The sequence below is a fragment of the Vanessa atalanta genome, chromosome 16 (assembly GCF_905147765.1).
Source record: "Vanessa atalanta chromosome 16, ilVanAtal1.2, whole genome shotgun sequence".
NCBI lineage: Eukaryota > Metazoa > Arthropoda > Insecta > Lepidoptera > Nymphalidae > Vanessa > Vanessa atalanta.
Window position 1 is genome coordinate 8,586,694 of NC_061886.1, and position 27,985 is coordinate 8,614,678.

At 33.1% G+C, this 27,985-nt stretch overlaps 6 protein-coding genes across 12 annotated transcripts; 2 read left to right on the forward strand and 4 right to left on the reverse strand.

Annotated features, from left to right (window-relative positions):
• Positions 1–242: 242 nt before the first annotated feature.
• Positions 243–1,294, forward strand: LOC125069913 (elongation factor 1-beta'). The gene is made up of 3 exons (XM_047679527.1): positions 243–401; positions 555–798; positions 899–1,294. The coding sequence occupies exons 1-3, from the start codon at positions 322–324 to the stop codon at positions 1,241–1,243; spliced, it is 669 nt and encodes a 222-aa protein (XP_047535483.1). The 5' UTR covers positions 243–321; the 3' UTR covers positions 1,244–1,294.
• A 15-nt stretch (positions 1,295–1,309) lies between these two features.
• LOC125069911 (erlin-2-like) lies at positions 1,310–3,640 on the reverse strand. 5 transcript variants are annotated; one of them, XM_047679525.1, is made up of 7 exons: positions 3,591–3,640; positions 3,200–3,332; positions 3,043–3,123; positions 2,834–2,942; positions 2,541–2,692; positions 2,216–2,368; positions 1,310–1,953 (listed from the first exon to the last, which is right to left on the reverse strand). In XM_047679525.1, the coding sequence occupies exons 2-7, from the start codon at positions 3,305–3,307 to the stop codon at positions 1,591–1,593; spliced, it is 966 nt and encodes a 321-aa protein (XP_047535481.1). In that variant the 5' UTR covers positions 3,308–3,332; positions 3,591–3,640; the 3' UTR covers positions 1,310–1,590. The 5 variants fall into 5 exon arrangements, with proteins under 5 accessions (XP_047535481.1, XP_047535482.1, XP_047535479.1 ...); XM_047679526.1 differs by having other exon boundaries at positions 3,200–3,314; positions 3,421–3,639; XM_047679523.1 differs by having other exon boundaries at positions 3,200–3,314; positions 3,395–3,639.
• An 813-nt stretch (positions 3,641–4,453) lies between these two features.
• Positions 4,454–8,380, reverse strand: LOC125069798 (SET domain-containing protein SmydA-8-like). The gene is made up of 8 exons (XM_047679375.1): positions 8,262–8,380; positions 7,898–8,094; positions 7,319–7,542; positions 6,817–7,104; positions 5,625–5,865; positions 5,319–5,549; positions 4,899–4,987; positions 4,454–4,745 (listed from the first exon to the last, which is right to left on the reverse strand). The coding sequence occupies exons 1-8, from the start codon at positions 8,303–8,305 to the stop codon at positions 4,521–4,523; spliced, it is 1,539 nt and encodes a 512-aa protein (XP_047535331.1). The 5' UTR covers positions 8,306–8,380; the 3' UTR covers positions 4,454–4,520.
• Positions 8,381–9,384: 1,004 nt separating this feature from the next.
• Positions 9,385–18,359, reverse strand: LOC125070154 (protein lin-54 homolog). Of its 3 annotated transcripts, none has more exons than XM_047679885.1 (22): positions 17,962–18,359; positions 17,615–17,765; positions 17,214–17,299; positions 16,836–16,946; positions 16,262–16,508; positions 15,861–15,973; positions 15,683–15,758; positions 13,951–14,039; positions 13,504–13,609; positions 13,281–13,381; positions 12,944–13,015; positions 12,572–12,668; positions 12,165–12,242; positions 11,822–11,886; positions 11,468–11,701; positions 11,120–11,260; positions 10,913–11,006; positions 10,441–10,648; positions 10,245–10,356; positions 10,022–10,170; positions 9,739–9,937; positions 9,385–9,419 (listed from the first exon to the last, which is right to left on the reverse strand). In XM_047679885.1, exons 1-22 carry the CDS (start codon positions 18,007–18,009, stop codon positions 9,408–9,410), a joined length of 2,589 nt encoding a protein of 862 aa, XP_047535841.1. In that variant the 5' UTR covers positions 18,010–18,359; the 3' UTR covers positions 9,385–9,407. The 3 variants fall into 3 exon arrangements, with proteins under 3 accessions (XP_047535841.1, XP_047535842.1, XP_047535840.1); XM_047679886.1 differs by having other exon boundaries at positions 12,578–12,668; positions 17,214–17,305; XM_047679884.1 differs by having other exon boundaries at positions 17,214–17,305.
• Positions 18,360–19,600: 1,241 nt separating this feature from the next.
• Positions 19,601–23,096, forward strand: LOC125070156 (COP9 signalosome complex subunit 4). Its single transcript, XM_047679887.1, has 9 exons — positions 19,601–19,811; positions 19,909–19,988; positions 20,240–20,391; positions 20,527–20,630; positions 20,940–21,125; positions 21,469–21,587; positions 22,018–22,172; positions 22,388–22,604; positions 22,813–23,096. Exons 1-9 carry the CDS (start codon positions 19,729–19,731, stop codon positions 22,944–22,946), a joined length of 1,230 nt encoding a protein of 409 aa, XP_047535843.1. The 5' UTR covers positions 19,601–19,728; the 3' UTR covers positions 22,947–23,096.
• A 920-nt stretch (positions 23,097–24,016) lies between these two features.
• Positions 24,017–27,913, reverse strand: LOC125070157 (voltage-dependent anion-selective channel-like). Its single transcript, XM_047679888.1, has 6 exons — positions 27,761–27,913; positions 26,884–27,042; positions 26,484–26,647; positions 26,138–26,365; positions 24,845–25,053; positions 24,017–24,516 (listed from the first exon to the last, which is right to left on the reverse strand). Exons 2-6 carry the CDS (start codon positions 27,037–27,039, stop codon positions 24,425–24,427), a joined length of 849 nt encoding a protein of 282 aa, XP_047535844.1. The 5' UTR covers positions 27,040–27,042; positions 27,761–27,913; the 3' UTR covers positions 24,017–24,424.
• Between the last annotated feature and the right edge of the window lie 72 nt (positions 27,914–27,985).

The window sequence follows — 27,985 nt, forward strand, 5'->3', positions numbered from 1 at the left end:
GTCAAAACCTTGATGTCAATATTACTGCATTCTAGTTAAAACCTATTATCTCTTAAAAGGGATCATATTTAGCAGATTTTTAAAAATTATATATTTTTTTATATTTAAAGCTTATGCTTTTATTTATTCCTCGATTTGAAATGAAAAGTTTAATTTTAGTCTATATATTTTAAGGAAGTTAGCTGGTAATCTTTAATAAATATTTTATATTCTGTAGAACTATTCTTTTTTCTTTGACAATTGCTTGCTCTTTCTTTCACTCAATTAAATCCGAGTGTGCGGTGTGGTACTTGTGCGAAAAAGTTAATATAATTTATTAAAATGGCTTTCGGAGACGTTAAGACTACACAGGGGCTCGGCGATTTGAACAAATATTTAGCTGAGAAAAGTTATTTGTCTGGGTATGTTAAAATATTACGATTGGAAACTGTCCCATACCACGTCAACCGTTGTTAACCTCTTAAATTTAGAACAGTAAATGCTCACTTAAACTTCTGCAATGACACGACCTTGACCACGAAACAGCGATAACAATAGAACTTTATCTTGTTTAGGTACACACCTTCTCAAGCTGATGTTCAAGTGTTTGAGCAAGTCGGAAAGGCGCCGGCTGCTAACTTACCGCACGCTCTTCGTTGGTACAACCAAATCGCTTCATATACCCCCGCCGAGCGCAAGGCATGGGCTGCAGGAGTAAGCCCATTAAATGCTGGCGCTAAGCCAACAGCTGCCGCACCCGCAAAGAAAGAGGAAGATGATGATGATGTCGATCTATTCGGCTCAGGAGATGAAGAAGAGGTTCGTTGACTTTTAATATTATATTATCTGAGATATTTATTCACCTTACATGGTTCAAGTTTAATGGTGGTAGCAACTAAACATATTCTCTGTTCTACAGGATGCAGAAGCAGCAAAAATCCGTGAAGAACGTTTGAAGGCATATGCTGATAAGAAATCTAAGAAACCAGCCCTTATTGCTAAGTCATCTATAATCCTTGATGTAAAGCCATGGGATGATGAAACAGACATGGGTGAAATGGAAAAACAAGTCCGCACAATTGAAATGGATGGTCTATTATGGGGTGCTTCTAAACTTGTCCCAGTGGGTTATGGAATTAACAAATTACAAATCATGTGTGTCATTGAGGACGACAAAGTATCTGTAGACCTTTTAACAGAAAAAATTCAAGATTTTGAAGACTTTGTCCAGTCTGTAGACATTGCTGCCTTCAACAAAATCTAAGTGAAGCCATCTTAACTTATATCTTCAATAAAATACATTTATATAAAAAAAGTGTTTTAATGTAATAAATATAAAGATAAGTTACAACAATATTCAACTTAAACCTTAATGTCTTGTTATTGTTTCAATATGAACACTTTAATAATATACATAAAAATGTATCATTACATATAAATGACACAAAAATGTCTGTTATTCTTAGCTCTAATGAGTTTGATAAATCCAGTTTAAAAAAAAAAAATCCCAAGGAGCACATTTACACAACAAAAAAAAAATGTTTTATGAACAACATTTTCGAGAAACACTATTTAATGACTAGTTCTGGTCTAAAATAAAATGATTTCTACTCATTCAACTTGAATATTTTTAGCTAAAGTGTCACCAAGAGTTGCTTGCACAAACATATTAGGAATGTCACTGCCAAAATATATCTTATTGTTCAATGCAAGTGCTTCATATTTTTTCAATTCTAAATATTCTTTAGTCAAAAGCAATTTATTAGCTTCCGCTTGTTTCTTCAAATGGTAATAATCAGCCTCTGCTTTGGTCTGTTGCTTGGCTTTGTGTATACTATCTTCAATGAGTTCGATTTTTTGCAGAGATTCCTTCTCCATAATTTTTTGTTCATACTGTATTTTAGCCACATAGGCTTCTTTTTCTGCCTCAATAATTGCCTTCCTTCGTGCTGTCTCTGCTTCTTTTTCAACAACCTTCAAAATTAAGTATATTATACATTTTGGCTTATTAAATATTACTATACTATTTGAGAAAGATCTTAAAAGTTCTTTGAATAATCATTTTCTTTAATTAAATTGGATGTACAGTTCTACCACTGGTTCATAAAAGAAGATCCTATCAAGAAAACTAAACAACATACTCAAAAGTTACATGTTTCAAGCTTCTTGCATTTACAAAATCAAGAAATCAAATAGTCATTTAATAATAAGTGAGCAGAAATATTGCTAACCGAACCTTTTGATGTTGTTCAGCAATAAGATACTTTGACTTCTCAGCTTCCATAAGTTCATAATTTTTTCTTATAGCCTCTGGTATTTTTGGTTTTGTCACACGAACACCATTTACCTTCAAACCTGGAGCCAATTCATTGAGATCATTTTGTAGAGCCTAAATAAAAACAAAAAATTACAACTAATGGACAAGAATACTTTTATTACCAATACTCATTCCATTCAAAGCAACATAAATGGTACCATACGTATAATAATACACTGTCTCATGTGGAAATAAATCAATATGATGAAATTATGTATATATTACTATTACATATTTTACTTACTGTACTGAGATTCTCATCAATTTGGTCAAATAAATCAATGTAGACTTCGTGCAATGTGTGTGCACTACAGAATTGATTCAACTCATGGTGAACCTTATGAAAAATTAAGGTCTTATCATAATCCGCTGTGTAATTGCGCACCACCTCTAAGACTGCAATAAACCACATCAATTTTTAGGTATTGCATTATAGTTGGCAGTTCAAATTTAGTTGGCTATTTGCCTGGTAATGCCTACAGAAAATCACAGGTTTAGATATTTTTTTACCATTGTAAATTAATAAAATATAGTCACCGCTATTAGGATCAAGCTTGTTCACAACCTCTATCCTCTCAAAATATATCATGACACCACCACTTGTACCACATGGAACATTTTTGACTTCATCTGTTTGTAATGTAGTCTAAAACCAAAATTATCTTATTTTAAATGACATTTCTGTAAACATTCACATTGTTTCTATTTATCTTGTTATTAATATAATAATAATAAATGCATATTACTTGTATTGCTTTAAAAGTTGTTAGTACTGGAATCATCATGTGAAAGCCAGGCTGACTTGTAACAGGAAGCAATGCTCCTCCCTGTAAATAATTAAATATAAAAAATATAAATCCAAACTATAAGTACAAACATACGAAAGTAAACAATATATTTTACCCGGTAGTAAACACCGACATATCCTTCTTCAACTTTGTGTAAAGAAAAATGTACGGACACTCCAACCGCCAATATAACAATCGCCAACATAGAAGTCTGGTCTGCCATGGCTGGACTACAACATAGTATCTATCTAAAATAAGGAAAATACTTCTATTTATTGTATACTTACGTCATTTATTGTCCTATGTTTACCTCAAAAAAATTAAATGAACGCTCACTATTAAAGGTATGATGATGAATTGGTTGGTTGTATTTGTGTTAAAATACTGTAGTTTAGGAAACTTTTTTATAGCTCAAGGAAGTCGTATAAATCAATAAGTTTGAAACATTTTATTTAACTTATTTACAATACTAAAGTTTATAGCCGTTACTTATATTTATAATATATCTTAAATCACAATACAAATTAGAAATTACAAATACTATATAGTGGGTACGAGTAGTGTCAACTGACAAGAATTTGACAGCTTACAGTACTTTTTTTGCTTCCAAGCTTTAAAAAAAGGCATAGATATTACATTATACGGCTACTTGTACAGTATAATTTCTACTTTTCTAGCTATTTCTAATCTTGACAACCATATTAAAATTAAACATAAGTTTGCCGCAAACGGGAATTGCAATTTTTATTTTACGTATTATATCCTTTACAACGCCTAATTTGATGCATAATTAAAAACTGTATAATGAGTGCTTAAGCACTATGTAAATACAATATACCAGCTACCAGCTATACACGTTTGTAGAGAAACCACAATGCAGGCCGAGTACGAGTGTGTACATGCTGCCCTCGTCGCGTCGCGTTTCGCAGCCCTCGCCTCGTTTGTTCCCGGAAGCGTGGTGGTTATAAGCAGACGAGTCAAAGGGCTTCGTAAGTCTCGCGAAGAACAAGAGCGCGCTTGATCACACTTGTAAAAAAATAGAACTTATAGCACCAAGGCAAAACACTGCAACAGTTTTAGATCCATTGCAGTTGTCATCCGGAGTTCAATTAAGATAACGAGAATGTAGTATATACATTGTGTGTTCTTGTTGTCGACGACTATGTTCGTATTTACTATATAAGAAGTGTGCCCGGCTGGCATCAAGTTTTACCTTTTAAAATAAGCTAAAAAAAATTTTTTTTTTTCATTTTTGTCAGTGGTCAATTGTAGAAGAAATATTTTTATTATGGACATAATAGTTATATATAGTTATGCAAAGTTTTATGAATAAGTATATAATTGTTATAAGGTAAATAAAAGAGCTATAAATGGTAATGTGGAAATATTTATTCAAGACTTTGTTTTCTTTAAGTACATATGACCCTAATAAAAGTTTAGTCTACTTCAGGATGAAGCGGCACACTCTCCGATACACTCTCGCTTTCATAAGTTTTCCCTTGTGCGTGAATTCCATCTAAAACTTTTGCTATTGTCAATTTTAGGGCTCTGTATTCTTCTAAAGCTTTCGCGCACAACTCTCCTTCTGGTGAATTTCCCGGTTCAATCACTAACATCTCCAGTGACCGCTTTAAATATTTCTCTGCGATGAGAAGTTCATCCTATGAAATTCAAAATTAGTTTATCAAATGGTGATTTAAATTATTTCGTCTGTTTAACTTGGTGGCGTTAATGATTTTATTTATAATACACTTAACGATTTGTTTGTATTATTAAAACTTTTTCAAACTTTTTAACTCGGACATTCCACATACCACAAAGGCGGACCCCGATATTTCACGCGCATCGAACATTTTCTTTGCCAGCTGCACCGTTGTTGCATGTAATTCGTATAAAGTAATAGCTGAAATTATGAAGTATTTTGCTTTAATTTATTTTCAAGGAAGAATCATTTATAATTAATTTGACCATTTACGATACTGTCCAACTAATCAATTACGAGTCTTCTGGCTTTGGATAAGGTTTTTTTTAGCATACACTACGCATAACGCCAGTCAGCCTCCAGGCTTAGAGGCGTTGTTCGACTTTAAAAAATATATGTTTGGAGATAAGGGCTAAGGTACCGGCTTTTGCCTACACATAAATTCTGTCTCTAGGGTAAATATTTAACGTAAATACATGTTCATAAAATATATTAATAAAATAATATTGTATGAAAGATATGGTTGACTAGCCTTTAGTCCGACATATCCCGGGGCTAAGTACTTCAAGTACAGGTAATATTTCTCGACACAGCTCTATTTTCCGTCGCATCAACCTCTTAGTTGGTCTCGGCTCTCTATTGATAGTATCCCTCAGAACACCGGCAAGGCGTTGCTTGGCATCCAGAAGTAAATAATGGTTTGGAGCTAGTACTAACAAAACGTTTCTTATATATTCCTCGAGATCTTTTTCATCTTTTTTATCTGTAAAATAAATAATATTATAAGAAAACAAAAATCTTTTCGATTTCGTCGTATAAACAATTTCTGTGTTCATACTTATAACTTCCAGTTTGTCCACGCAACATTGAATCTTATGTTCAATTACAGATGGTTCAGTTTCTTTTCCGCAGCTGTTACAGATCCAAACATTAGCGTTTTTCGATATATATCCAGTTTTACACTGCGGGCAAATCGCTGAACTCATGTATGTTCCCAACTCCGTGATATCAGAACACCGCGCACATGTACATTTGAAGTACTTGCCTATTATAAGATGTTGTTGTCGTAATGATGTACCCTTAGGATATAAAAAAAAAATTATTTGACATTAAATAGGAAAATTGTGTGAACTATCTAAAGTGCCACCAATGGTGAGAACCCTATTGTGTAATAGAGTTAGTCTCTTATATCTTCTGTCACACCGCTTTTCAACTTCAACAATTGGTCATTATATTTGGTAATATTATTATTCACTCACGAAGGCAATTCCAAGTTAAATTATTGGCGCGCATTAGTCATAGTCATTCAAGAGTCTTTTTAATTGGTAGTAGGGCGTTGTGCAAGATGGTCTCGGCAGGTACTCATCAGATATTCTATCACACATACTTATTATTGTTGTGATCCGGTTTGAAGGGTGAGTGAGTCAGTGTTATTACAGACACAAGGACGTAATTTCTCAGAACCAACAGCACAGGGCGGCTCGAGCGTCATGTTTTATATGGCGCTATTGTTTGTAGGCGGTGGTGAAAACTTGTCATCGTGTAGCGCGTTCGCCTACCAATGCTATAATAAAGTCATCAGGTTGATGAAGTGGAAGAAAAATATTTTGAATATTTCGACACAGATTCCAGTTTGCTGATAAATTTACAGATTGGTTCAGAATCCTTTGAATCGACATATAGCAATGCGTTAGAATCCAGATGATTTGTCATAAATATATATATATATATATATATATTTATTTCATTTAGGTTTTTTTTTCAAAACATACCCATTTTTACCGTCTTTATTCTTAGCCTTCTTCCGCACAATGTGCCATCTTGTAAGCAGTCAGAGGGTCATTCTATATGCTAATGCATGTTGATAATAATATAACGTACGCGCCTTCATGATAATTAATAATTAATTAAACCAGAGTTCGTACGGTGGTACAAATTCGACCATAATCATTTTTGAACATTGGAATAAACCTGAATTTGCGTGATACAAAGATCACTATTTTTATCGCTTGTCACGCCGCTCTTCTCACCTTCAAGGGATCCGTATAGTTGTAATATATAGGATCTCCTCTCTTGATGTCGCAACTGGCGTGGCACACGAGCTCGTTCCGGTCGTTGATGGAGACGTGCGTGTTGGCGACGCAGTCGTGCGCCAGCAGCGCGGCGCGCAGGTACAGCCCGCGCAGCACCTCCGCGCAGCCGATGGCCGGTATGGGCGGCCCGCGCACCTCGAAGCTGTTCACGTCGATGGCCGCGCAAATCTTCTGAACGAGATCCTTGTTCTGACCATTGTCGAGAAGACCCAGGGATTGGATAAACTGAAATTATTATTATATATTCATCAAATATAATAGTATATGTATGATTTGTTACGAAAGAAAGTATCTCTCCATGTCTCAAAATCTTGTCACTTATTTTACCAAAGCGGAAACTAAATTATATTATGAATCTAACACAGTATTATTACAGAAAATGTATTTTAACAAGAAATTTACTTAATATCAATTGGGAGTTAAATTTTACACATATTACCTTTACGGTGTTATCGTAGAAATCCCAAACGTTACTCTCCCTTCGTCGGTCTAAATGCGTTTCCAATTCCATAAAGAGTTGCCATTCCTGGTGATTAAAATCCCTCTTTAATATCGCTCGCAGAACTAACAATGATCCGACGTTCTGCACCATCGTCATGGGATTAGTCCCTTTATTGAGTTTAAGGTTTCGGAAGAACTCACATTCTTGCTGTGAGTGCCATTCTGAAATATTTAATTGAATCATTATCAAACTCGACCTAATACACAACTGGCCCAGTCAAAATAAGTTCTACGAATGACCATAGCATAGCCCAACATCCCCTAAATTATGACAAAGATTTGAAGCTTATTCTACTACTACTGCAGGTGCAGGTTGATTGGATACACACATGGCAGAATTTCATCCGATAAAAGTAGTTTTCTTAATGTTTTTCTTCAAAGTAAAACACTAAAACTACATAATTATTGTAAACACAAACCACTTGAAAACTGAAACACTTGAATGAAACCAGGATCATCATTTAAGATCCATTAAGAGAAAATAATGTTTGATGGAAAATATAATAGGAATTCATACTTGCAAATTGATCAGTGCATCCCTCTCCTGGGCATATCGGCGCCACGGCACAGTTCTTGCACACGAGGAACTTGCTTATGAGAGGCAGGTAGCAGTTGAAGCAGACCAGCGACGTGTCACTGTTTGGTCCCAATAAAAAAGGCTGGTCCGATAGAATTCGTTCTCCTGGCTTTAAATCTTTTGCAGCGACTAAATATCTAGATTTAAATTTTATATATAAAATGAGATTATATATATTTTTTTACAGATATGTACGAATATTATTTATTATGAACATTAAAATTGTTTTCTTTTAAATGCTATTAAACTTCTTCCAGTAAATATTTTTAGCGATAACTTTTTTTTTAAATAAACCATTACAAACCTGCCTAATTTTTCATTACTTTTCACTTCGTATTTGAGGCTCATTTTGCGATCACAGAATTATCAAATTGGCAAAACAACCTGCATCGAAGCAGACATGCGGCTAACTGAGTAGTGGGCTATATTTTTAGAATCGTATTGCGCTATTTATAGAAACTCGTATTATCACCCTACTCTCATTTCACGTATACACGGAACAGAAGTATGTTGTATTTCTTTTTGATTTAAATTTTAAGCATTGGAACGGTGAGTAAAGGTTTAAATTTAGATAAATAAATCATTACTTAAGTAAAACTTATCATTTTATTGTATTTAATAGATTATTTGAAATTAATTGAAATCAGTATATATTATGAGATTAAAAATGGTTATTTATTAAAGAAAGTTGAAAATAATCATTTATTTATTTAAAAATCCATAAATAAAAATGCATTTTTTATTTATGGATTATAGTTTACGCGCGCTATTTAATTATGGATTTTTTAATTTGATAATTTTCAGCAAATATGTACAACAATTTTAAAAAACAACTTTACTTTTACTGGGTTCCTTTACCTCTACTAAATAATATAAAATGAATTTTAAAAACTAGTCAAATAGCCTATTATAATACAAATTCCGAAGCAGCGGCAATTTTATATTTAATTCATTATATTATATTCAGTAACGTGGATGAGCCGATAAATTTGCAGCTCTTATAAGACATGATGGTAAATAACAAAACGTAAAGGGTAAAAATTTGTTTAATTATTTTTCTCCATATTTACATTTCTTACCTTATATAAAAAGGTATACTTATGACTAGTAAAATATGCAATTTACAACATTTATTTACAAAACTTATAAAACATTTTAAAAATTCACTATATATTTACAACAATAAAATAATCTATTTTGGCATTCAAACAAACAAGCATTTAATTAAAACATCAGTGATTATATCAATGTCAACAGTCTTTTCATACTCACATAAGATAAAAACTAGTTCAGATGTTCATTTAAGATAGCAATATAAAAATATAATAATTGCACCTTTACCTTAACAACGATCGGAGCTATATATTATTACTCTAAAGATATCACTCACAGAACGTATTGCAGATTATATACTTTTCAGAAGCCAGCCGTCGTCAGCATTCTTTAAATATCACGCAGGACCCTAAAACATCAGGAAGATATTGTTATAAATAGTTCCACTAACGTGGCAAACAAGAAGTTTTATAAATGTTTCGAACCTCCGATGTTACGAACTATACTATTGTTATGTTATGAACCACAAATTCTACTGCAAAACATAAATACATAGTATTGTTATATTCCAGTTTGAAGGGTGAAAGAGTCAGCGCATGTACAGGCACAATCGAGATAACATCTTAGTTTCCAAGATTAGTGGCGCATTACTTGACAGCATGAGTACCTATTTTCATTAGAAAAAAGTTTTTCTTTATCTGATCCACTTCGGCTACTCGAGTACTCACCTCGTCCAAGAAGGCGAGCGGCGCACTCTGATGCGCGGCGCTGATGATGTCCTGCAGGCAGCGCGCGAACTCGTCGATGACGTCACGCATGGGGTCCGCCTCCTGCCGCTCCTCGTCCTCCTTATTGTCCACGGCGGCCGCGATCAGGCACTGGCAGACCGCCTCGATCACCTCCGTCGTCATGAAACTGCACGGCTGCCTGCGGGCAGAAACGAGCCGGTTAGCGGGTAGGCGCCACGAGACCGGAGACGGCGCGGGGGGCGGCGCGGGGGGCGGCACGGACTTGGCCTCGGCGAGCGGCGGCGGGCGGAAGTGCGGCGCGGGGCGCGCGGGCGCGGCGCGGGCGGGGTCGCGGCGCCGCGCGCGCTCCAGCGTCTCCTCCACGTTGCGGCAGCCGACGCACTTGCAGATCGACGAGCACGCTATTTTCGCCTGCCAACAACCGGTGGAGTTAATTACGAGAGCTCGTCGAGTTAATATTGCGAGTAGGTCGATCGATGTATCACCTCGTAACATTCGCAGTAGTTCTTGAGGCAGCCGCTTCTTTTGCAGTTACATCCTTTGTTGTGCCTCCGGATCATCTCCGGGCCTCCGATTTTAGCTTTACCTATTTTTGGTCTGTAAATTAAGTTTATTTATGTTTTTACTCAATTGATATTTCATTTAATTGATTATTCGTAGGAAATAATCCACAATGACAACCTGAAAGCGTTCGGGTTCCGGTCTAGACATCCCCTTATAGCTTTCTGTCTCAATTCCTCGTTTTCCAAGTTATTGTGGCAATTGTTACAATTACAGCGATTGCAAAACTCGCCGTTTGCAAAACAGTCACAGTATAGCTTGAGACATTGCGACTTTGTGCAGTTGCAGGCTTTGCGAGGTCGCAGGCCTAGGTCCGTTGCTGCGATATCTGAAAAGTAAATAAATATCATGTAAATAAATAAATAAAACTATAATACGAGTGCTTATTTGAGAACCAGATATTCATGCATGCAAACAAAATTTCATTTCACATTATTTGATTATTATTTTGGTAAATATGGTAATAATATGTATTAACAAACTTTTCTAGGTATTATATGGAAGTGGTGTGTGAAAATTATATTAGAATCAATCAAGACAAGTAATATTATATAATTTAAATCTAAATAACATTTTCTTTATTACTCAGTACCTGATTCTGATAGTGCTGGAGTATTTGGGGACTGATATGTATTGGCCGATTCTCCTTCAATGTTTATCATGCTGTCGGACCTTTGGGAATTATCCTGTGAAATTATTGTAAAATTAAGCGTCTGTCACTTAACCTGATAGTAATGAAACATCTCAATTCATTAAATATAAGTGTAAGCTTATTAAGCATATAACAGTAAATGCTTACTAAAGTGTTCTGTCCCTCCGAGACGATAAGTTCGGATTCGTCGTAATTAGAGGGAATAACGATCAGCGGATGATCATCTGATCTGCCGCTAGCGTCGTGTCGCCCTACTCCATCTGTGCTGTTTTCTAGTTCTGACGGACTCTGTAAAAAAATGAATTAATTATTTAATTATATCCTGAATGAAAAAAGTGCTTACCAATCAAGCTAATAAGTAAGTGCAATCTTACCAATTAGGGTTACATAACGTACTTACGTAAGTCAATTATCAAAAAACTTAAAAATATAAGTAAATTGTAACAATTGACTAACTAAATAACTCGAAAGGAATGCCTATCGAAGCGTACTCACGGGAGGACGATTGAATTCCACTTCCACCTCGTTGACGTTTCCCTCTGCAACCGCCTTCTCGATGAGCGCACGTAGCTCGCTTTTTGAGTCCTCGTCCTGCGAGTGCACGGGAGAGGCAGGCGGAGTGGGCGAGGCGGACGAGGCGGGCGAGGGCGGCGAGGCGGGCGAGGCGGGCGAGGCGGGTGAGGGCGGCGACAGGGGCGCCAGCAGGCTCTGGGACGAGCGGCCCGCTTGCTGCGGGAGATAAAAATGTTTTCTCAATCATATTATGACAGAATGTTTTTATTAGTTATTTCTGTTACTCAGTAAACGTGAGACTTCTTTTTGAGTCAAATAAACAAAAATGTTACTTACTGTGACTGCTGCTGTTTTTACGACAGGTGCTATCCTAACCAATTTCCGTGGAGGTTTAGGGGCCACTGCAAAACAATATCGATATTAATGAGCAAAAAACCAAAAGACCACTTAGACCTTAATTGAAATGACGTCGTTGTACAAGATCTAAAAAAAATCTATAAAATAAAACGGTAATACTTACTGAATCAAAAATGTATACCATTGTAAAAAAAAAAGCAGTAAATAAAAGGTGAGTGGGATAGTGTTGTATTATTTGTAAAAATATTTCGCTAGGACTAATCATACCTAACAAAACACTCACCCCTATCGGTTTGTATAAACTGAAAATTGTATGCCTTACCTTTAGGCAGTGTATTCGTGTTCCCAGGTACGACAATAGAGGAAGCGATCTTCTCAGCACTCATCTGAATTAGATTGCCTATAGTAAAATGTATTATTTAAACTTTATTGTTTTCGGATTTTTATGATAAAGATTCATTTTGTTTGGTAAAAACCTTGTCCGAAGTATTTACTAACAACCCTACTAAGTTTCTAAATTACAACTACAATTTGTTTTGATATTTATACTAAAAGGGACAAATTGTAAGGAAGCAAGCGCAATTATTTCTGCAACGATTATTCCTGCCAGATGAAAATAAAAATACAATTATTTTTCTTGAGATATCTTACGACTCGTGCATTAAAAATATCGGGCTTTTCATAAGGAAACGAATGGATCGTTTTTAGTGTCACTCAGTGAGTACTCACCCTTACCGTCTGAAAGCATGAAGGTCCTGGGCGGCAACGACAGCAAAGGCTTCGGTGCCGGCTTAGACGAGTTCGTCACCACGCGAATGTACTGGATCTAAAATATTATGAACATTTATTAATGAATGTTAAACATTGGACCAAGTCTCTGTAATCCAGAATGTAATATTATAAGCTTATTTTTTTATTTGTAAATGTTATTCAAATAAGCAAATGGGCTGTCTGATGATTAATTTTCATCACCGCTCGTAAACAGCGGCATCGTCGACACCCCCAACTAGGATGTATACGTACTTTGCGCCCATACAATATATCAGCGAAATTATAAGAATGAATATTTCCTGCATCATAGATAACAAAAGTCACACTTACACCTTTGCCCGGTACATTGATTTGATGCAACTGTGAGCGTTGCGGTTCTACTGCATTAGCTTCTTTTGCACCCTGCATGGAATTAGTTTTATGAATAATAATTTATACACCAAATATTTAGTACTGTTAGTATTTCTATATACACGTATTAGGCATGTAGGACATGCAAACTCATGACCAATTGACCATGACCACCAAAATGACCCAGTATAAATTCAAACAAATTTCTCTATAAAATCAAGATTAAATTACAATTCTGTTTCATAAATAAAAAATACAAATCAAAAGATTCAATTCCTTTCAATTTACATAATCTAATGGACATAATGGAACTTACTTGGGTCGATTTAGGAGGGGCTGAAGGTTTTAATATAACATTCTGCATAGGATTTGCTGAGATGACAACCTTTTGTTTCGTCCCGGTGCTCGATGACACACCTGTAAATGATTATTGTCTTTTAGAAAAATAAACATTAACGTAATACGTTCAAATTCAATTAAAATACATGTTGAGAAAATACAAATATCCACCAATAAATTTGTTACCACATTATAATTACTTAGGGCCGGTGCGGGCATCAGTTTAGGCGTCGGTGACTTTAGAGATATAATTTCCTGTTTCTTGGCGATCTTCACTCCTTGTTTATTTGGTGTCGCCAATAACATCTGTAACGTTAAACCAGTTAAAACAACATGAAAATGCAAATTTAAAGAATAAAAAGAAAATATTGTATAATACTGATCTCTTTTAATATTGCCTTAATCAGCCGAGAAAATAATTTAATCGATTAGAGGAAAATTCTTCTCAAGGTATGGCTTTATGCAATTCGTGCCTTTTGCCTCTCACCGATCAGCAATTAGTACTGTTCCAATTTGAATGGATGAACCCAACGTCACGAGGCACAAGAGACGTATCATCCTATACACGGTAACTCGTAGAGCATTTAATAAATATTAACGAGCAGACTCCAGTGGTGACCAGAGGCCAAAAGTATATTTTGGTTTACCTTGTTGGCGAGTGAGAGCGGCAGCGCGCTGTGCGGGACGGCCACGTAGCGCGGGGACTCGCCCTCCGCCGCCGCGCCCGCGCCGCCGCCTGCGGGGACGCATACGTTAGCTCCGGTGGCTGCCGTCGGAATCGATATGAGAGATCGGTCGGTACTCCTACAGTACTCTGCTTAGCTTCACTACAATTCCCTTATCCTCTCCCCTCTATTTCGGTACATACTGGACTACACATTTCTTGGAATATGATTTTCTTAACTTACTGAATCAACATTTAGATTCAGTGAAGCAAGGGGCAGTAGAGGCCAGGACAATCGTTTGGACATAGACAACGCAAGGTTTTGGAAAATAGCTACCAGAGATCCAAACCATTCAAGGAAGACCTTGGAATCGCCGGAGGAAAACGGCTCACGTTAATCGAGTCGAGACCCGGATAGACTTCTGGACTTTAGGGAACCGATAGTCCGTCCGGTTGTACATACCGGTTTCAAATTGCAGTAACTACATCAATAATAATAATAAAATAAAATTAATATTCATTTTAGCTTGATGGTGTCGCAAACGAAATGCTTTCATATGAAAAGCAGAAAAAATTAAGAATATTAAAAATAGTGTTTAAGGAAAAAAAAGATTATATTATAATAATAATAATGTTACATAAAAAGTTTTAATTAAGTTTTAAGTAATTGTCTTTAAAATGGATGTTCTGCAAGGATTTTTTGTAGGTCCTTTTCTTTATATTGTATTTTTTATATATACTATTTATACAAACACAAAATACACATTTATCACGTTAATAGTATACATTTGAAGCGGGTGAAACAGCGAGGCGCAGCTACTTAAACAAAAAACTTTATATATACTAATAACCGAAAAAAAAATAAACAGAGTATAAACTTTTAGCTTACCTTAGGTAAGAAAACAAAACTTGAGGCTCTAGTTGAATAAGAATGATGTCAATGTTATTGAAAATACAATACTTTTAGGAATCATTTTAAATTCGAAACTTTATCCGATCTTTACTTTGAACCTCTAGAAAGACTAAGCTCCACGGCATATATAGTTAAAGAAGCAATTTTATAAATACAGAATACAGTGCAACCTCGATATAACAAATCGGAAGGGAACAAGTAAATATTCGTTATATCAAGTAATTCGTTAAACTGAGGTTTGTTATGTTGGGGTTAGGTTGGTCTAAAATACGTTATAAAGAGGTAAAAAAATAGTTGTATTCACCTCAACATTACGTACTTATCTTGTTATAGCCAAAAACTTCTATTAATAAATGATAATACACTTTTATCAAATTACTGTATTTATTTTCTATTTAAAAACAATTGTAGCTAACAAAAATTTTTGGTGGTAATAAGGTTATATAAAGTTTTTGGGTTGACAAAATTCGTTAATTAGAGGTATTTATACTTTCTCTTGAGAGTTGGAAATTCATTATAAATAGGTTGTTCAAAAAAATGTTCGTAGTGTAAAGGGATATTTTACATTGACCTATAAGGACAATTCAAGGGGATTACGAAGATTTTTTTAAATTGAAGAAGTCATTATATTGAGGTACGTTATATTAAGGTTGCACTGTATGTGGTAACTCAATATTAATTTAAAATTATTAAAATTACTTTTCTTAAACACACTTAAGTTTTATTTTATTATATTAGAAATAAATTAACATTAGTTGAAATTTCATTTGTTGTGTTATATTATGTTTTAACTTAGTCATACCTTGCATTGAAATTAACCTAGTCATGACAGGCTTGGTCTGTGATCCACTAGCACCCTTTGTTGGAATTAATTGTGCCTGAAAAAGATAAAATTAAAGAAATCAATCAAAAAATTAATTGTTAACTATATTTTTGATCAAAATAATAATATTCTATACAAGAAAATTATACATATATACCTGGTCTGAATCACTCCTAACATACTGAACAGTATTCATTCCCGATGAGGGTACCAGTTTAATTTTTTGTGTTGAAGATGGAACCATAATTTGGAACTGTTTACCAATTTGTGCTGGAAAATACATTTATATTTAGTACACATTACATTCCAATAATAACAAACCAAGCATCAAAACTTAAATGAAAAATTAATTAATTAAATTAAATACTGAAAGTAATTATTTACTTGGTTTGTAGGGCTTTGTGCAAGCCTGTCTGGGTAGGTACCACCCACTCATCTGATATTCTACCGCCAAACAGCAGTATTGTTGTGTTTGAAGGGTGAGTGAGCCAGTGTAACTACAGACACAAGGGACGTAACATCTTGGTTCCCAAGGTTAATAATAAATTATGTACTCACTCAAAACAGTGTTTCCTTTCGTATTGCTCTGCACATTTCCTATAGAAACTTTCTTCACTAAACTGTTGCTACGATTTGCAACCAGAGTTACTGGTTTAGGAGCAATAGCAAGCTGCTTGTTAGTTGTGTATGTCTTTGCTACAAGTTTAGGGGGTTTGGGTGCAATTGCCACTTGCCGGGGTGCAGTTGTTAATACTGCTGTCTCATTTCTTCTTACTGTAGTAGCAGTGCGCATTGGAGACATAGTCTAAAATTATTTTCATAAATTAATAAAACAACCTGACATATAGTATTCGTTACTATAAATATAATAAGCTTTAAATATATGTGTATATATAAACAATATATCGTACTAAATGACAAAAAATTATGTGTACTGCATACATTATGCAGAAATTACAAGATAGATTATCTGATTCTTCAAATTTAATTTTTTTATTTAGTTCAGAGTGTACCCAAGGTTTTATCAACAAATATGTCTCTGATGGTAATCATCATAAATAAATTACTAAATTTTATAATAGAACATGATTATGTTCTATTATAAAATTTAGGGCAAACATAAAATATGTACCTTTACAGCAATAATTTTGTGCTGTACGGGTTCCTTTTTGACCGTCACCATTTGTGGTTGGAATGCTAAATCTATCATTGTGTCTCCCTGAGACGACAGCATGTGTTGTTGCTGCAATTTTATGACAAAAAAATATATTAACATAATTAAATTATAATCAACAAGTGAATTTACTTACAATATAATGCCATATAGTTTGATATTGCATAATTATAGTCTATTGATTAAAGATATAATCACATTAAATTATACAAAATAATACAATTAAAAATAATTATAAAAAAAGTTCATTTATTATTTAATATGTATTTATTTATTCCATTTTGCTAGTAAGAAATGGTTAAAGAATAAAAAATTGTTAACAAATAAATTACTTACATTAGATTCCACTGTTGTAGTTAGTCCTGTAGTTTGGTCACTCTGTACCGAATATTCCTGAAGAGAAAACTGATCTCCCATAAAATCTGAAACTGCCAACTTATATAATGTATGACTTTATTTGTTTAATAAATTCAATTAAATATCTTCTGATTATTGGTTTGTCGACAAACCTTAATTTGTTTGATAATTTATTTCAACAAATATACAGTTCTGCTACTACTTTGAATTGTTTAATTATAAGCTACAACATAATTATGATAACACTTTTTGAAACATTTCACTGAAATAATATTTTCCTTCAATATTTGTATCCTTTCTCAAAATGTATTTTGGCTGATCGTTTTAATGATCAAATTGATTAGTTTAAGCATTATTTACAATTAAAACTTCAATTTTACCAATAATTTCTTCACCACCAGTATCCATAAGCATAGAGTGATCTTCATTGTGGGCAAACTCCATTGGTATATTTTCTACTTGGCTCGTATGCTGTTCTAGGACCATGTCTGCTTGGTTAACCACAGTGTCTTCAGAGTGCTCAAAATCAACCTTAGATACATCAAAATGATATGAATTATGTTTAGATAGATGATATTAAAATTATAAAATAAATGTATTAGTCGTAAGTATAATTATACCCTCGGTTACTAATAGTAAATAATAAGGAAATACTTTTTTTAAAGTATCCCTAAGTTAGAACACAAAAAAACAAATAAAAACAACTAAATAAGTCATATATACATACACCCATATCACTCTCCAAGTTCAAAGAATCATCTAAGTTATGATCCATATTGCTTAACTGTTGATTTACGATATAAGTTAAATTCTAAAAGTATTTTACAAGGCACTCAATCAAAGAAATCGTGATAAATCACTAGATTTTTGAGTTCAAAAGAGGCCGCCATTTTAACTTGTCAAATAATCCCAGCCTCTCCCGCAGGTCGCCACGGTTGAAAACAAATTGTCTTAAACACGAAACAGTAATATTGAGAAAAAAACTGACATATAAAGAAATTGTATATTTTCTAAAGATAAATCTAATATATTTCATGCATTAGCACAGTAAAAAATAATGATTGAATGTTTTTCTATTGAAGAACAACTCAAAATTCGTGTAAAATATTATGGCGCTTGTTTCAATTTTTAGATGTCAAAAATCAAAATAGAGGGAGCCAACTTAAAGATTTGAATTCTTTATGACCATTATCTAATTGATGCGTTCATTTGATTTTGAAAATATCTTACAATATAGTAACAATCTATTCATATTTTACTGTACTTTTTCAAACATGATTATGCGTATATTCTATTCTATTTATATTAATAAAGGGTTCAACTCATTTTCAAAAGTTAAGGTTTACGTAAGTTAATTAAAATTTGTAAATAGTTTATAATTCCGTATATACTAAATCATTTATCTTAGTGATCAATTTTAAACTCATTTTATAAGTATCGTTATTCAATGTGAAATGAGCAAAATTATAAATCTCCTGTCACATGTCAGTATAGATGTAGTGAATAATCCTTTCCTTTCGTATTTTCTCGGAAATGTTCGTTTTTGTCTTACTACTTCACTCGCACTCAGTACCCATCGAGACAACGTAGGGAACGGTCGCATTGCAAGAGGAAGTATCTATATAGAGTAGTTAATACCACAGAAATATTTTGTTGATATTTATGTTAGATTTTGTGATAAACTTCATGGACTCGTGTACTAATGCAGGCCACCTATATTTTGATATACTTTTTACATTTTACTCTTGTCTGTCATTTTTGTAAATAATAAACATTGATTTTATTCGATCCACATTAACAAATCATATTTATTTATATTAATTTCTCTGCTGGTATTTTTTGTTTTATGTTGAGGTGTCTTTTTTGTTATGTCATAGTATTTTTAATTAATTACAAAAATTTATTGTTATAAAAAGATCTGCAAAATCCTACTGTAGTTTTGACTTATAGTTAGACTTTTGGGGTTCCAATCCTTATAGAATCATTAGATCATCTCAACCGGAATTTAGTTTTTATCAGTGCGTTTTATTGAAATAAAACGTCCTCGGTAACTAGTTATATTTTTGTTTACCTAACGAATTCTTTATATTATAGAATCGTGGTGGTTTTAACATCTCATTGTAATATACGTCAAACGGGCAGTTTGACATTTGACATTGATAAATAAAGTATGCGATTTATTTGATACCTACACGTAATTTAATAATACAGTAATTCATAGACACATCGGCACCATTCGGGTGTTATCGTTGTTACGAGTTTTGCCGATAGGAAAGGATTATTCACTACATCTGTACTCAGTACTGGGTACAAATAGGTAAGGCTGTACAGCTACAGAAAAAACTGAAGTATTCTAATTTTTAACTATACTCTTTGGGCAGCTTGCTGTTTGTCAAATGTCAAATTGTCATTTGTCAATTCGATAGTCAAAAAATTCTGAAGAAAGAAAGACTAATTAATATCGATAATTAGTAAATGCGATATAAAAACAACAATGCTTATTAATTTGCAAAGCGTTCGGCAATATTTAAGTGAGCTTCGAAATTCAGGAGGATTGCACAAAGACCAAGCCGAAAAGTAAGTACTTTGCATATATTTACAATATTCAATGTGTATTCCTCATATGCATGTTTTTTTAACAAAGTTCTAATGTTATTTGTTATTTAAATTCCAGATACCGTTATGTATTAATGGAAATTCTTAAAAACACGGAAGGGGAACTGGCTGAGTGTTTAAAAGTATTTGTGGAAGCAAGTATGTTAAGCTAATTTTTTTTTTCTTTTAAATATAAGCGCAGTATTGTTGTTGTGGCTTTTGTTAATATTATTAATTAAATAATAAGTAACTGTATCGTACTTATTTCACAAAGATTTTTTATAGTTCAATTACACCTATTCCATACATGTCATTGTTTCGTAGTAGTAATATTTAAAACCTTTTATTAATATTTTTATGAGTGTATTAAATTTTTTGTTTTATTTTATGAAATAATGTACCTGTTTCAGTTGTAAATGAAAATGTTAGTTTAGTGATATCAAGACAACTCCTCACCGATGTTAGTACACATTTAGCACTATTGCCTGATAATATCTCACAAGAGGTATCCCACTTTTCATTGGATGTGATTCAGCCAAGAGTAATATCATTTGAAGAACAGGTAATTATAACATAAAAACTAAATAGATTAGGTAAATATTCATATAAAATATGTATACTGAAATATGATGAAGAATGTAATGCAAGTAGTATTAGTTTTATCATATTATTTAAATTGTAAGCTGTCAAATTACAGGTAGCAAGTATTAGACAACATCTAGCAGATATTTATGAACGAAACCAGAATTGGAAGGAAGCGGCAAATGTTCTTGTTGGCATTCCATTGGAGACTGGACAAAAGTATGTAAACCATGTAAATTAAATACTTATATCCACTTTAGTTGTTAATTTACAGCCACTTAAATATATTCCTTTTCTTGTTGTGTCCTCTGAAATAAGTACTTCTAAGATCCCTTATTAGATTGGCCCCAATATTTGCATAAATATTGAGAATATGATTGGAATGAATATTTATATAATGTATTTTTATAGTATCAGTCTCCTGTTCTTTTATTTGAAATAATATATGAGTTAATATATAAACGGTAATACCTTTCTTTTCTTTTGTAAATTATGTTTTTTGTTTTAAATTTATATTTTAATTTTCAGACAATACTCTGTAGACTACAAGTTGGAGACATATTTAAAGATAGCTCGACTCTACTTAGAAGTTGATGATCCTGTTCAGGCTGAGGCATTTGTTAATAGAGCTTCCCTGTTACAAGCAGAGACTACAAATGAACAGCTACAAATATATTACAAAGTCTGTTATGCAAGAGTTTTAGATTATAGAAGGTAAATAGAGATTTATAACACTTCTACACTTATTTTCATAACATTTATATTCATAACAGTAAAGCTTGTCAATGGTTGACATAAAGAGGAGAAAAAGGTACTGAACTGTTTCTGAAAGTCTTAAATGGTTCTGGTTCTGAAAGTCTTAAATATTAATAAAATTGAAATGTATTTAAATAATTGATTTGAATACCACTAGGATAATTTTACAACAGCGCTCGCATTGAACCAAAGAAGTCTTACAGCATTTCTTTAGTCACTTTTATATTTTATTTGGATACAACTACTGAATAACTAGAATTATCGTTATTTGTATTAATAAATTCAAACTCATTTTCTGTAGGAAATTCATTGAAGCAGCGCAGAGGTATAATGAGTTATCATACCGGAACATCATACATGAGGATGAAAGAATGACATGTCTCAGGAATGCACTTATTTGCACAGTTCTTGCTTCTGCTGGTGAGTAGATATATTTTTTATAAACAGATAGTTTATAAAAAATGTACCTAATGCTGCCTGCACTTTATTAGTGTTTATTCAAGATATTATTTAAACAAAAATTTAATATATTTTAATTAATTAATTAATTTTTCATAAGTAGATATTCTACTTACCAGTCAGTTTTCATATTTAATGTGAATTATTTATTAAAATAATTATGTAAAAAATGATTCATTCAAATCAAATCTTACTAATACATATTGTAATTGCAATTATTTGGATGGAGGTTTGTTACTCAAAATTTACTTAAAAAAAATATAAACCAGCTTAGTTTTGCCGGTTTTTCTTAGGTCCATGGTGTTTATTTCCGAACCGTTGGTAGATTTTTGTCTTTGACAAATAACAGAAAATATTTTTAATTGTTAATAAAAAAAAATGGAAATTCCAGGGCAGCAGCGATCTAGAATGTTAGCGACCTTGTTCAAAGATGAGCGATGCCAGCAACTACCAGCCTACTCCATATTAGAGAAGATGTATTTGGATCGCATCATTCGTCGTTCTGAATTACACGAGTTTGAAGCATTAATGCAGACTCATCAGAAGGTACCAATGTTTATCTCAACTTTTGTATTGCATCAAAGTTACTTGAAGGTTTAATCTGCTTTAATCATCAGTCTAAGACTATGCAAAGTAATTCTTCATATAATTCACCACGCGCAAAAAAGTATTTTTGGAAATAACTCTTAGGTAATTCAAATGGGGAATGGGAGTTTAAATTCATTATACCAGAATAATTTAACGGTGACGGTCATTGCTAGGCGACGACGTCGGACGGGTCGACGATCCTGGACCGCGCCGTGTTCGAGCACAACCTGCTATCGGCCAGCAAGCTGTACAATAACATCACGTTCGAGGAGCTGGGCGCGCTGCTGGAGACGCCGCCCGCGCGCGCCGAACGCATCGCGTCGCACATGATCAGCGAGGCGCGCATGAACGGATACATAGACCAGATCAGCGCCGTCGTGCACTTCGAGAGTAAGCATATTTTCAAGCATAATCAGACCAGATGGGTTATATTTAAAAAAAAATCTTTAGTTGTTATGTAACAGCGATGCAGACTTAAATATCTTGGAAAATTGAGTCCAGCTGCAATTATTTACGTTACTTATTTAAAATTACTTGTCCACTCTACCACAAACATTGAGTTGATTATATGTGTTTTTTATGTTATGCATTATTTCAGCTCGTGAGATCTTACCACAGTGGGACAAGCAGATTCAAAGTCTGTGCTATCAAGTAAACAGCCTAATTGAAAAGATAGCCGCCGCTGAGCCGGAATGGATGGCCAAACTCATGGAAGAAGAAATGATTCAATAAAAAACCTAACCTGTCTGTATCTCTGTATATTTTATAAAATAAACATTTAGCATTTTTTTTAAATTAAATTTTTTTATCTTTTGTCGTCGCTAACGTTAACTTTTTGTAATCTCTATTTCAATCGAAGAAGAAATAAAGATACACCAAACCTTAGATTTACGTTTTCCTTTCGAATTGCTAATAGCTCTCCTATTTTGTAAAAACAATATAAATAAACCTTTTTTGCTACTACATATTCCACTTAACTGCTAGTATCTATATTAATTTTAATTTCAAAATTCCGATAGCAGCTTCGTCGAAATTAAAAATCCCTTTTTTTACGAATCTATTATTCACGCATTATCTATTGGGATTAAATTAATTCCCTGTTATAGTATTGTAGTGATGAAAAAGACAATGAGGTTGATTGATATATGTATTCATAAATTTATGGATGATATTTCAAAATATATAAAAATGCTTCTATGAGAAGTCCAATCTATGTACTGGAAATATATAAAAAATAAGTATATTCGAACAGAAACATTTAATAATCCCGTGTTATTATTGACTTATATGTATACTGCCAATGAGTTTTACATATTAATTTATAGTTTCGTATTTAATCAAGCACGCAAAGCAAGTCAGAATGTTGTCCCTCTTTTTCCTCCCATGGCAGCTGTCGAGCCAGTAAATGCCATGGACTTTTTGGATACCTATTTTTTTAGAGATCGATCGATAGTATAAAATAATGAATTAGCTTTGTACAAGTTAGCTAATAAAATTAGCTTAAATCGATCGATATTTCGTTATATTACTAGCTGTTCGTCCCGACTTCGTATGTGTAAAAGAGGATTCTTATCCCTTAGATATTATTATTAACCAATTAAATGTTCGTCCGTACTTCGCTCATACATATATAGATTATACTGGTAAGTTTATTTCATTAAAAAATAATTAAACATGAGTAAATGTATCTAAAAAAATCATCACACCAAACACAAATTATTTGATGATATTGATTTTAGCAGACAAATTGAAATATACGGAAAATAAAACAATAATGGTAGTAATAAATAAAATAATTCCAATAGACTATTCATTTTATTCTCAATCAATCAATAGGATACACACCATAGGTGTTTATTTACAAGATGATACAGCAGACATTGTAAGTTAATTCGATAAAATTATTTTGTAATAGATGAAAGGTTTATGTAGTACAGCATGCTTCAACATCCATTATACAAAGAAACGCTAATAAATACTAGGAAAGAGCGCTCGTTGCCGATATATTTGATATACTGAAGAACGGCACTACTTAATTGCACCACATAGACTTGTAAAATTAATATTGCGTTACACGCTTGGAATACTGTATAGCAGATGCATTCGATAATATGATTTGATTTATAACATACGCTTTTTCAGTAATAGTAACAGTTAAAGTGGTTTATGTATTATCTACAAGTCTAAAAGCCGCTGGCTTGATTAAATGCCTAGGGTTCAAGTTCTAGGGCGACGCCGACTTTGTGGCCTCCTGCATTGAAGTTCTGTCCGTCGATAGCGGCGGAGAGCGTCAGAGTCACGCCTGTAAGATAAAATTATATAACATCAAGTTTTTCATAAATCAAATCATGACAGGTTAAGATAAGACGGGATTTGAGATAACAATGAAATGTGATACAATGACAGTTATAATCATGCAGTAATATGATAAGAAAATAAATCTTTTGTTATGTGTAATAAATGCTAAACACATACATACACAATAAATGAAATAACTATAAAAATAATATCCTATGAAATAATTTTACAATTCCGAAATATTCTATATATATTTAATAATTAAATATACAAGTTTTTTGCACAAGATTCTCATAAGTAACATATACCAGTTAGCAACAATTGTATCTTACCTGGGCGGAGTTTCTGTTGGTAACCAAGACCAATGAGGGACTTGTTGTTAATCTTGGCATGCAGTGAGGCATCCTGGTCAAGTGCGAATTTAGCACCAACACCGAACAGAGTGTCTGAAGATCCAGAGGTCCACTTCATGCTGACACCACAGTCAAGCTTGTCCGATACCTTTTGGTAGATGGTACCACCAAATTCCTTGCCATTATCACTGTTGAAAATATGAAATCAATAAATTAGGTTGTATGTATAAACATAGCTCTGTTTATTTAATAATGGACTATCCTTTTAAAAATGTTTCAAATGCTATAATGTGAAATTATATAATGTTACCATTCCTCTTACTCAATTTTCGAGGCAATAAATGATTGAAGTACTTTTTGAATTACTATTAAAAGTTTTACTTTGTATAGATATTTTTTGGATTTTTTTATAATTATTAACTTAGCACAAAATTTTCAGGTTAGCTTAAATGGCACTGCATTACATAACATAAATGAATATTCATGAGTCACTCTTCATTACATTGTCAAGTGATACCAGTATTAGTTATTTTTATACATTGCATTAATATGGAGGTTAAACTTTCAACATTATGATCAAATATATATATGAAAATAAAATCAGCCAACTAACTTTGCTCAAGTATCAATTTAGTTTTGGTAATAGAAGAATTAAAGGAATTAATTATGAAATTCCTTTTGCTTTTTTAAACAATATTGCTTAATATTGTAACAGAATTATATCTTTCTCTCAGTTTCTTTCCTCTATCTTAAGATTTTCTGGAAGGGATAGCTTTTTTAGAGATAAGGCCATCTCTTTTGCATCCTTCTTGAATGTGACTGAAGTATGTGTTTATTGGTGTACAATAAAGAGTATTTTGATTTAACTTTGATTTGAGAATAAAGTACATCAATTCAAATTTATATACTTTTCAAGTTTTCTGGTAACTTGGTATGTATTAAAGTCTTTATGAAGTTCTTTAGATTAAAATTAAAATTCATATAACTTAAAAATCTAGATTCAATTTTAACCTAAATTTTGCCTTTATTTATGATAGGAACAGCTGTAATTTTGGAAACTAGAAAGTATTAACATTGTTCTGCATAATGTATTGCTTTTTATTGCATCAATGTAACATTCTGTTATCAAAATTCATCCTGATTACCAGTAAATAGTTATGATATTAATAGTAAAATAGGAACTAATATAATGGAATCAATTTTGACAGGTACTAAACTATTAGCAATAAGAATGTTTTCTATTAACATTTTAAAATATATTTAAATACTTACACATTGGTGTGCAGAGCAAAGTCATTGGTTTGGTAGCCGAAGGCAAAGTTGTTCTTTGAGAACTTAGCTTTCTGTGTGTCAAACTGTGTATGTGCACCGGCAAGCCAGCCCTGGTACTTGAGCACAGCTGCAACATCCACAATGGGACCAGCCAAGTCAAGGTCTAGGTTGGTGTTGACAGCAACTGTGTCATTGGAAAAGGAGCTCTTCAGTTTACCAGTCTTGCTTCTATAAAAAGAATTAGCATTTATATTAAGCTTATAATTAAAATTAAGTTATTAAAGTAATAAAAAAAGTTATATATTTTTTATTATCATTAGTACTAATATGTGTTTTATGGCATTACCCAGTTTGGGGTGCAAAGGTACCCTCAAGTGTAACCTTAAGACCAGCAGCAATCTTGTCTTGAATGGTAATATCTGTGGCCAATGTGTTGTCAGTGTTCCATTTTTCCGTGAAAGTCAGACCATAGTCTTTCACTGCATATTTGGAGGAAAGACTGCCAAAGACCTGGTAATGGATAGATATATAATCAGAAATATTAACGTTTTCAATTATAACGTGTGCAAGTGTAGGCACGAGAAAACAAAGCAGCAATTATTCGTCAATGAACAAATTCTAATTGCTGACAAATATAGTAATTTCTATGTAAATACTAGTAAACTAAATGAAATACCTAAAAAATATTCTAATAGAATGATCTTAAGATTAGAGAGTAGAGTTAGAAGTACATTATCATAATTTACCTTTCCGCTCTCCTGGTTAGAGGTGATGCCACTGCTAAACTCAACACCTGACTCACTCTTGGTCTTTAAGTCAAGTTTGAAGACTCCAAAATGGTAGCCCTTGGAAAAGACATCATTGGCCTTCTTCCCAAGATCAGCATAGTATGGGGGAGACATTTCCTGCAATTATTCCATATTTCAAAATTCCGAAACAAACATAGATAACTTTAAATATTATATAAAATACCATGTGCTTTTTCGTAATATTTCATTGCAATCGCACCACTTAAAATAAAACTAAGGCCATTGAACTTTAGCAAGTACTATAACTAATTTTATATTTCAAGAATACATATTTCTTCCCCCGTTGTTTTTAATGTTAAGGGTTAGTATTAAAAATACTACTTAGTGCCAATACTGCCAGATGTGTCAGGGTCAACAAAGAATTCGCAATACACTATTTACAAGACACATTACAGCGGCAGTTATTACATAACATTCAAGGATTATAACATTGCCAATATGCAAATCCTTCTTATATATTTGAATTATGTACAGAGAATTAAGATAGAAATTGTTAATATATTGTGACCATAAACTTGACCTTTGCTGAGATACTAAAATTGGTCTCTTAGCCAAAATTCATGCTAATAACTATATAACAATCGCCGAAAAAGATTTTTGAAATTACATGAATATCGAATTAGGAACATCTGCATTGAACAATGAACTGAGTAAATTTTAATTCTCTCGTTAATATAGTATAGCTAAAATAATTAATAAATCACGTGTGACGTAGATACTTCCCCGGCTTATGCGTACTTTTGTAACCTAATAAGAAAATATAGTTTAAGACCAAGATTGAAGTCTATAGTAAAATCGGTTATATTATACTTACTGTTGATAGTATTTATTCACTAAATGTAATAAAAACGTAGAATTCAGAGAATTCTCGGCAGTAACTTCACCTCCTGCACGGCACCACAAGACAGTTCTGATTTGCGCAAGTAACGGCAAGAGGGCGTTATACACCGGACATAGCGTTATTGATATAAGTGACTAACATATTTGTATTTTGTTATAACTTATGAAACGTAAATTATATTATAGGTTTCAAAAAATA

Excerpts from the sequence above, each read along its gene's own strand:
- LOC125069913 (XM_047679527.1), top strand. The coding sequence starts at position 322 with ATGGCTTTCGGAGACGTTAAGACTACACAGGGGCTCGGCGATTTGAAC. Across the intron at positions 402-554 it reads GAGAAAAGTTATTTGTCTGG|GTACACACCTTCTCAAGCTG; the intron begins GTATGTTAAAAT and ends TATCTTGTTTAG. Across the intron at positions 799-898 it reads GCTCAGGAGATGAAGAAGAG|GATGCAGAAGCAGCAAAAAT; the intron begins GTTCGTTGACTT and ends TCTGTTCTACAG.
- LOC125069911 (XM_047679525.1), bottom strand. The coding sequence starts at position 3,307 with ATGGCAGACCAGACTTCTATGTTGGCGATTGTTATATTGGCGGTTGGA. Across the intron at positions 3,124-3,199 it reads ATGTCGGTGTTTACTACCGG|GGAGGAGCATTGCTTCCTGT; the intron begins GTAAAATATATT and ends AATTATTTACAG. Across the intron at positions 2,943-3,042 it reads CAACTTTTAAAGCAATACAA|ACTACATTACAAACAGATGA; the intron begins GTAATATGCATT and ends TTTTGGTTTTAG.
- LOC125069798 (XM_047679375.1), bottom strand. The coding sequence starts at position 8,305 with ATGAGCCTCAAATACGAAGTGAAAAGTAATGAAAAATTAGGCAG. Across the intron at positions 5,550-5,624 it reads GGACAAACTGGAAGTTATAA|ATAAAAAAGATGAAAAAGAT; the intron begins GTATGAACACAG and ends TTTATTTTACAG. Across the intron at positions 4,746-4,898 it reads TATCGGGGTCCGCCTTTGTG|GATGAACTTCTCATCGCAGA; the intron begins GTATGTGGAATG and ends TGAATTTCATAG.
- LOC125070154 (XM_047679884.1), bottom strand. The coding sequence starts at position 18,009 with ATGGATCATAACTTAGATGATTCTTTGAACTTGGAGAGTGATATGGGT. Across the intron at positions 11,007-11,119 it reads CGGAGGGACAGAACACTTTA|GATAATTCCCAAAGGTCCGA; the intron begins GTAAGCATTTAC and ends ATAATTTCACAG. Across the intron at positions 9,938-10,021 it reads CCGCCGCTCGCCGAGGCCAA|GCAGCCGTGCAGTTTCATGA; the intron begins GTCCGTGCCGCC and ends TTCTGCCCGCAG.
- LOC125070156 (XM_047679887.1), top strand. The coding sequence starts at position 19,729 with ATGCTTATTAATTTGCAAAGCGTTCGGCAATATTTAAGTGAGCTTCGA. Across the intron at positions 20,392-20,526 it reads TAATATCATTTGAAGAACAG|GTAGCAAGTATTAGACAACA; the intron begins GTAATTATAACA and ends GTCAAATTACAG. Across the intron at positions 22,173-22,387 it reads TAATGCAGACTCATCAGAAG|GCGACGACGTCGGACGGGTC; the intron begins GTACCAATGTTT and ends GGTCATTGCTAG.
- LOC125070157 (XM_047679888.1), bottom strand. The coding sequence starts at position 27,039 with ATGTCTCCCCCATACTATGCTGATCTTGGGAAGAAGGCCAATGATGTC. Across the intron at positions 26,648-26,883 it reads CTAACCAGGAGAGCGGAAAG|GTCTTTGGCAGTCTTTCCTC; the intron begins GTAAATTATGAT and ends ATCCATTACCAG. Across the intron at positions 25,054-26,137 it reads TTTGCTCTGCACACCAATGT|TGATAATGGCAAGGAATTTG; the intron begins GTAAGTATTTAA and ends TATTTTCAACAG.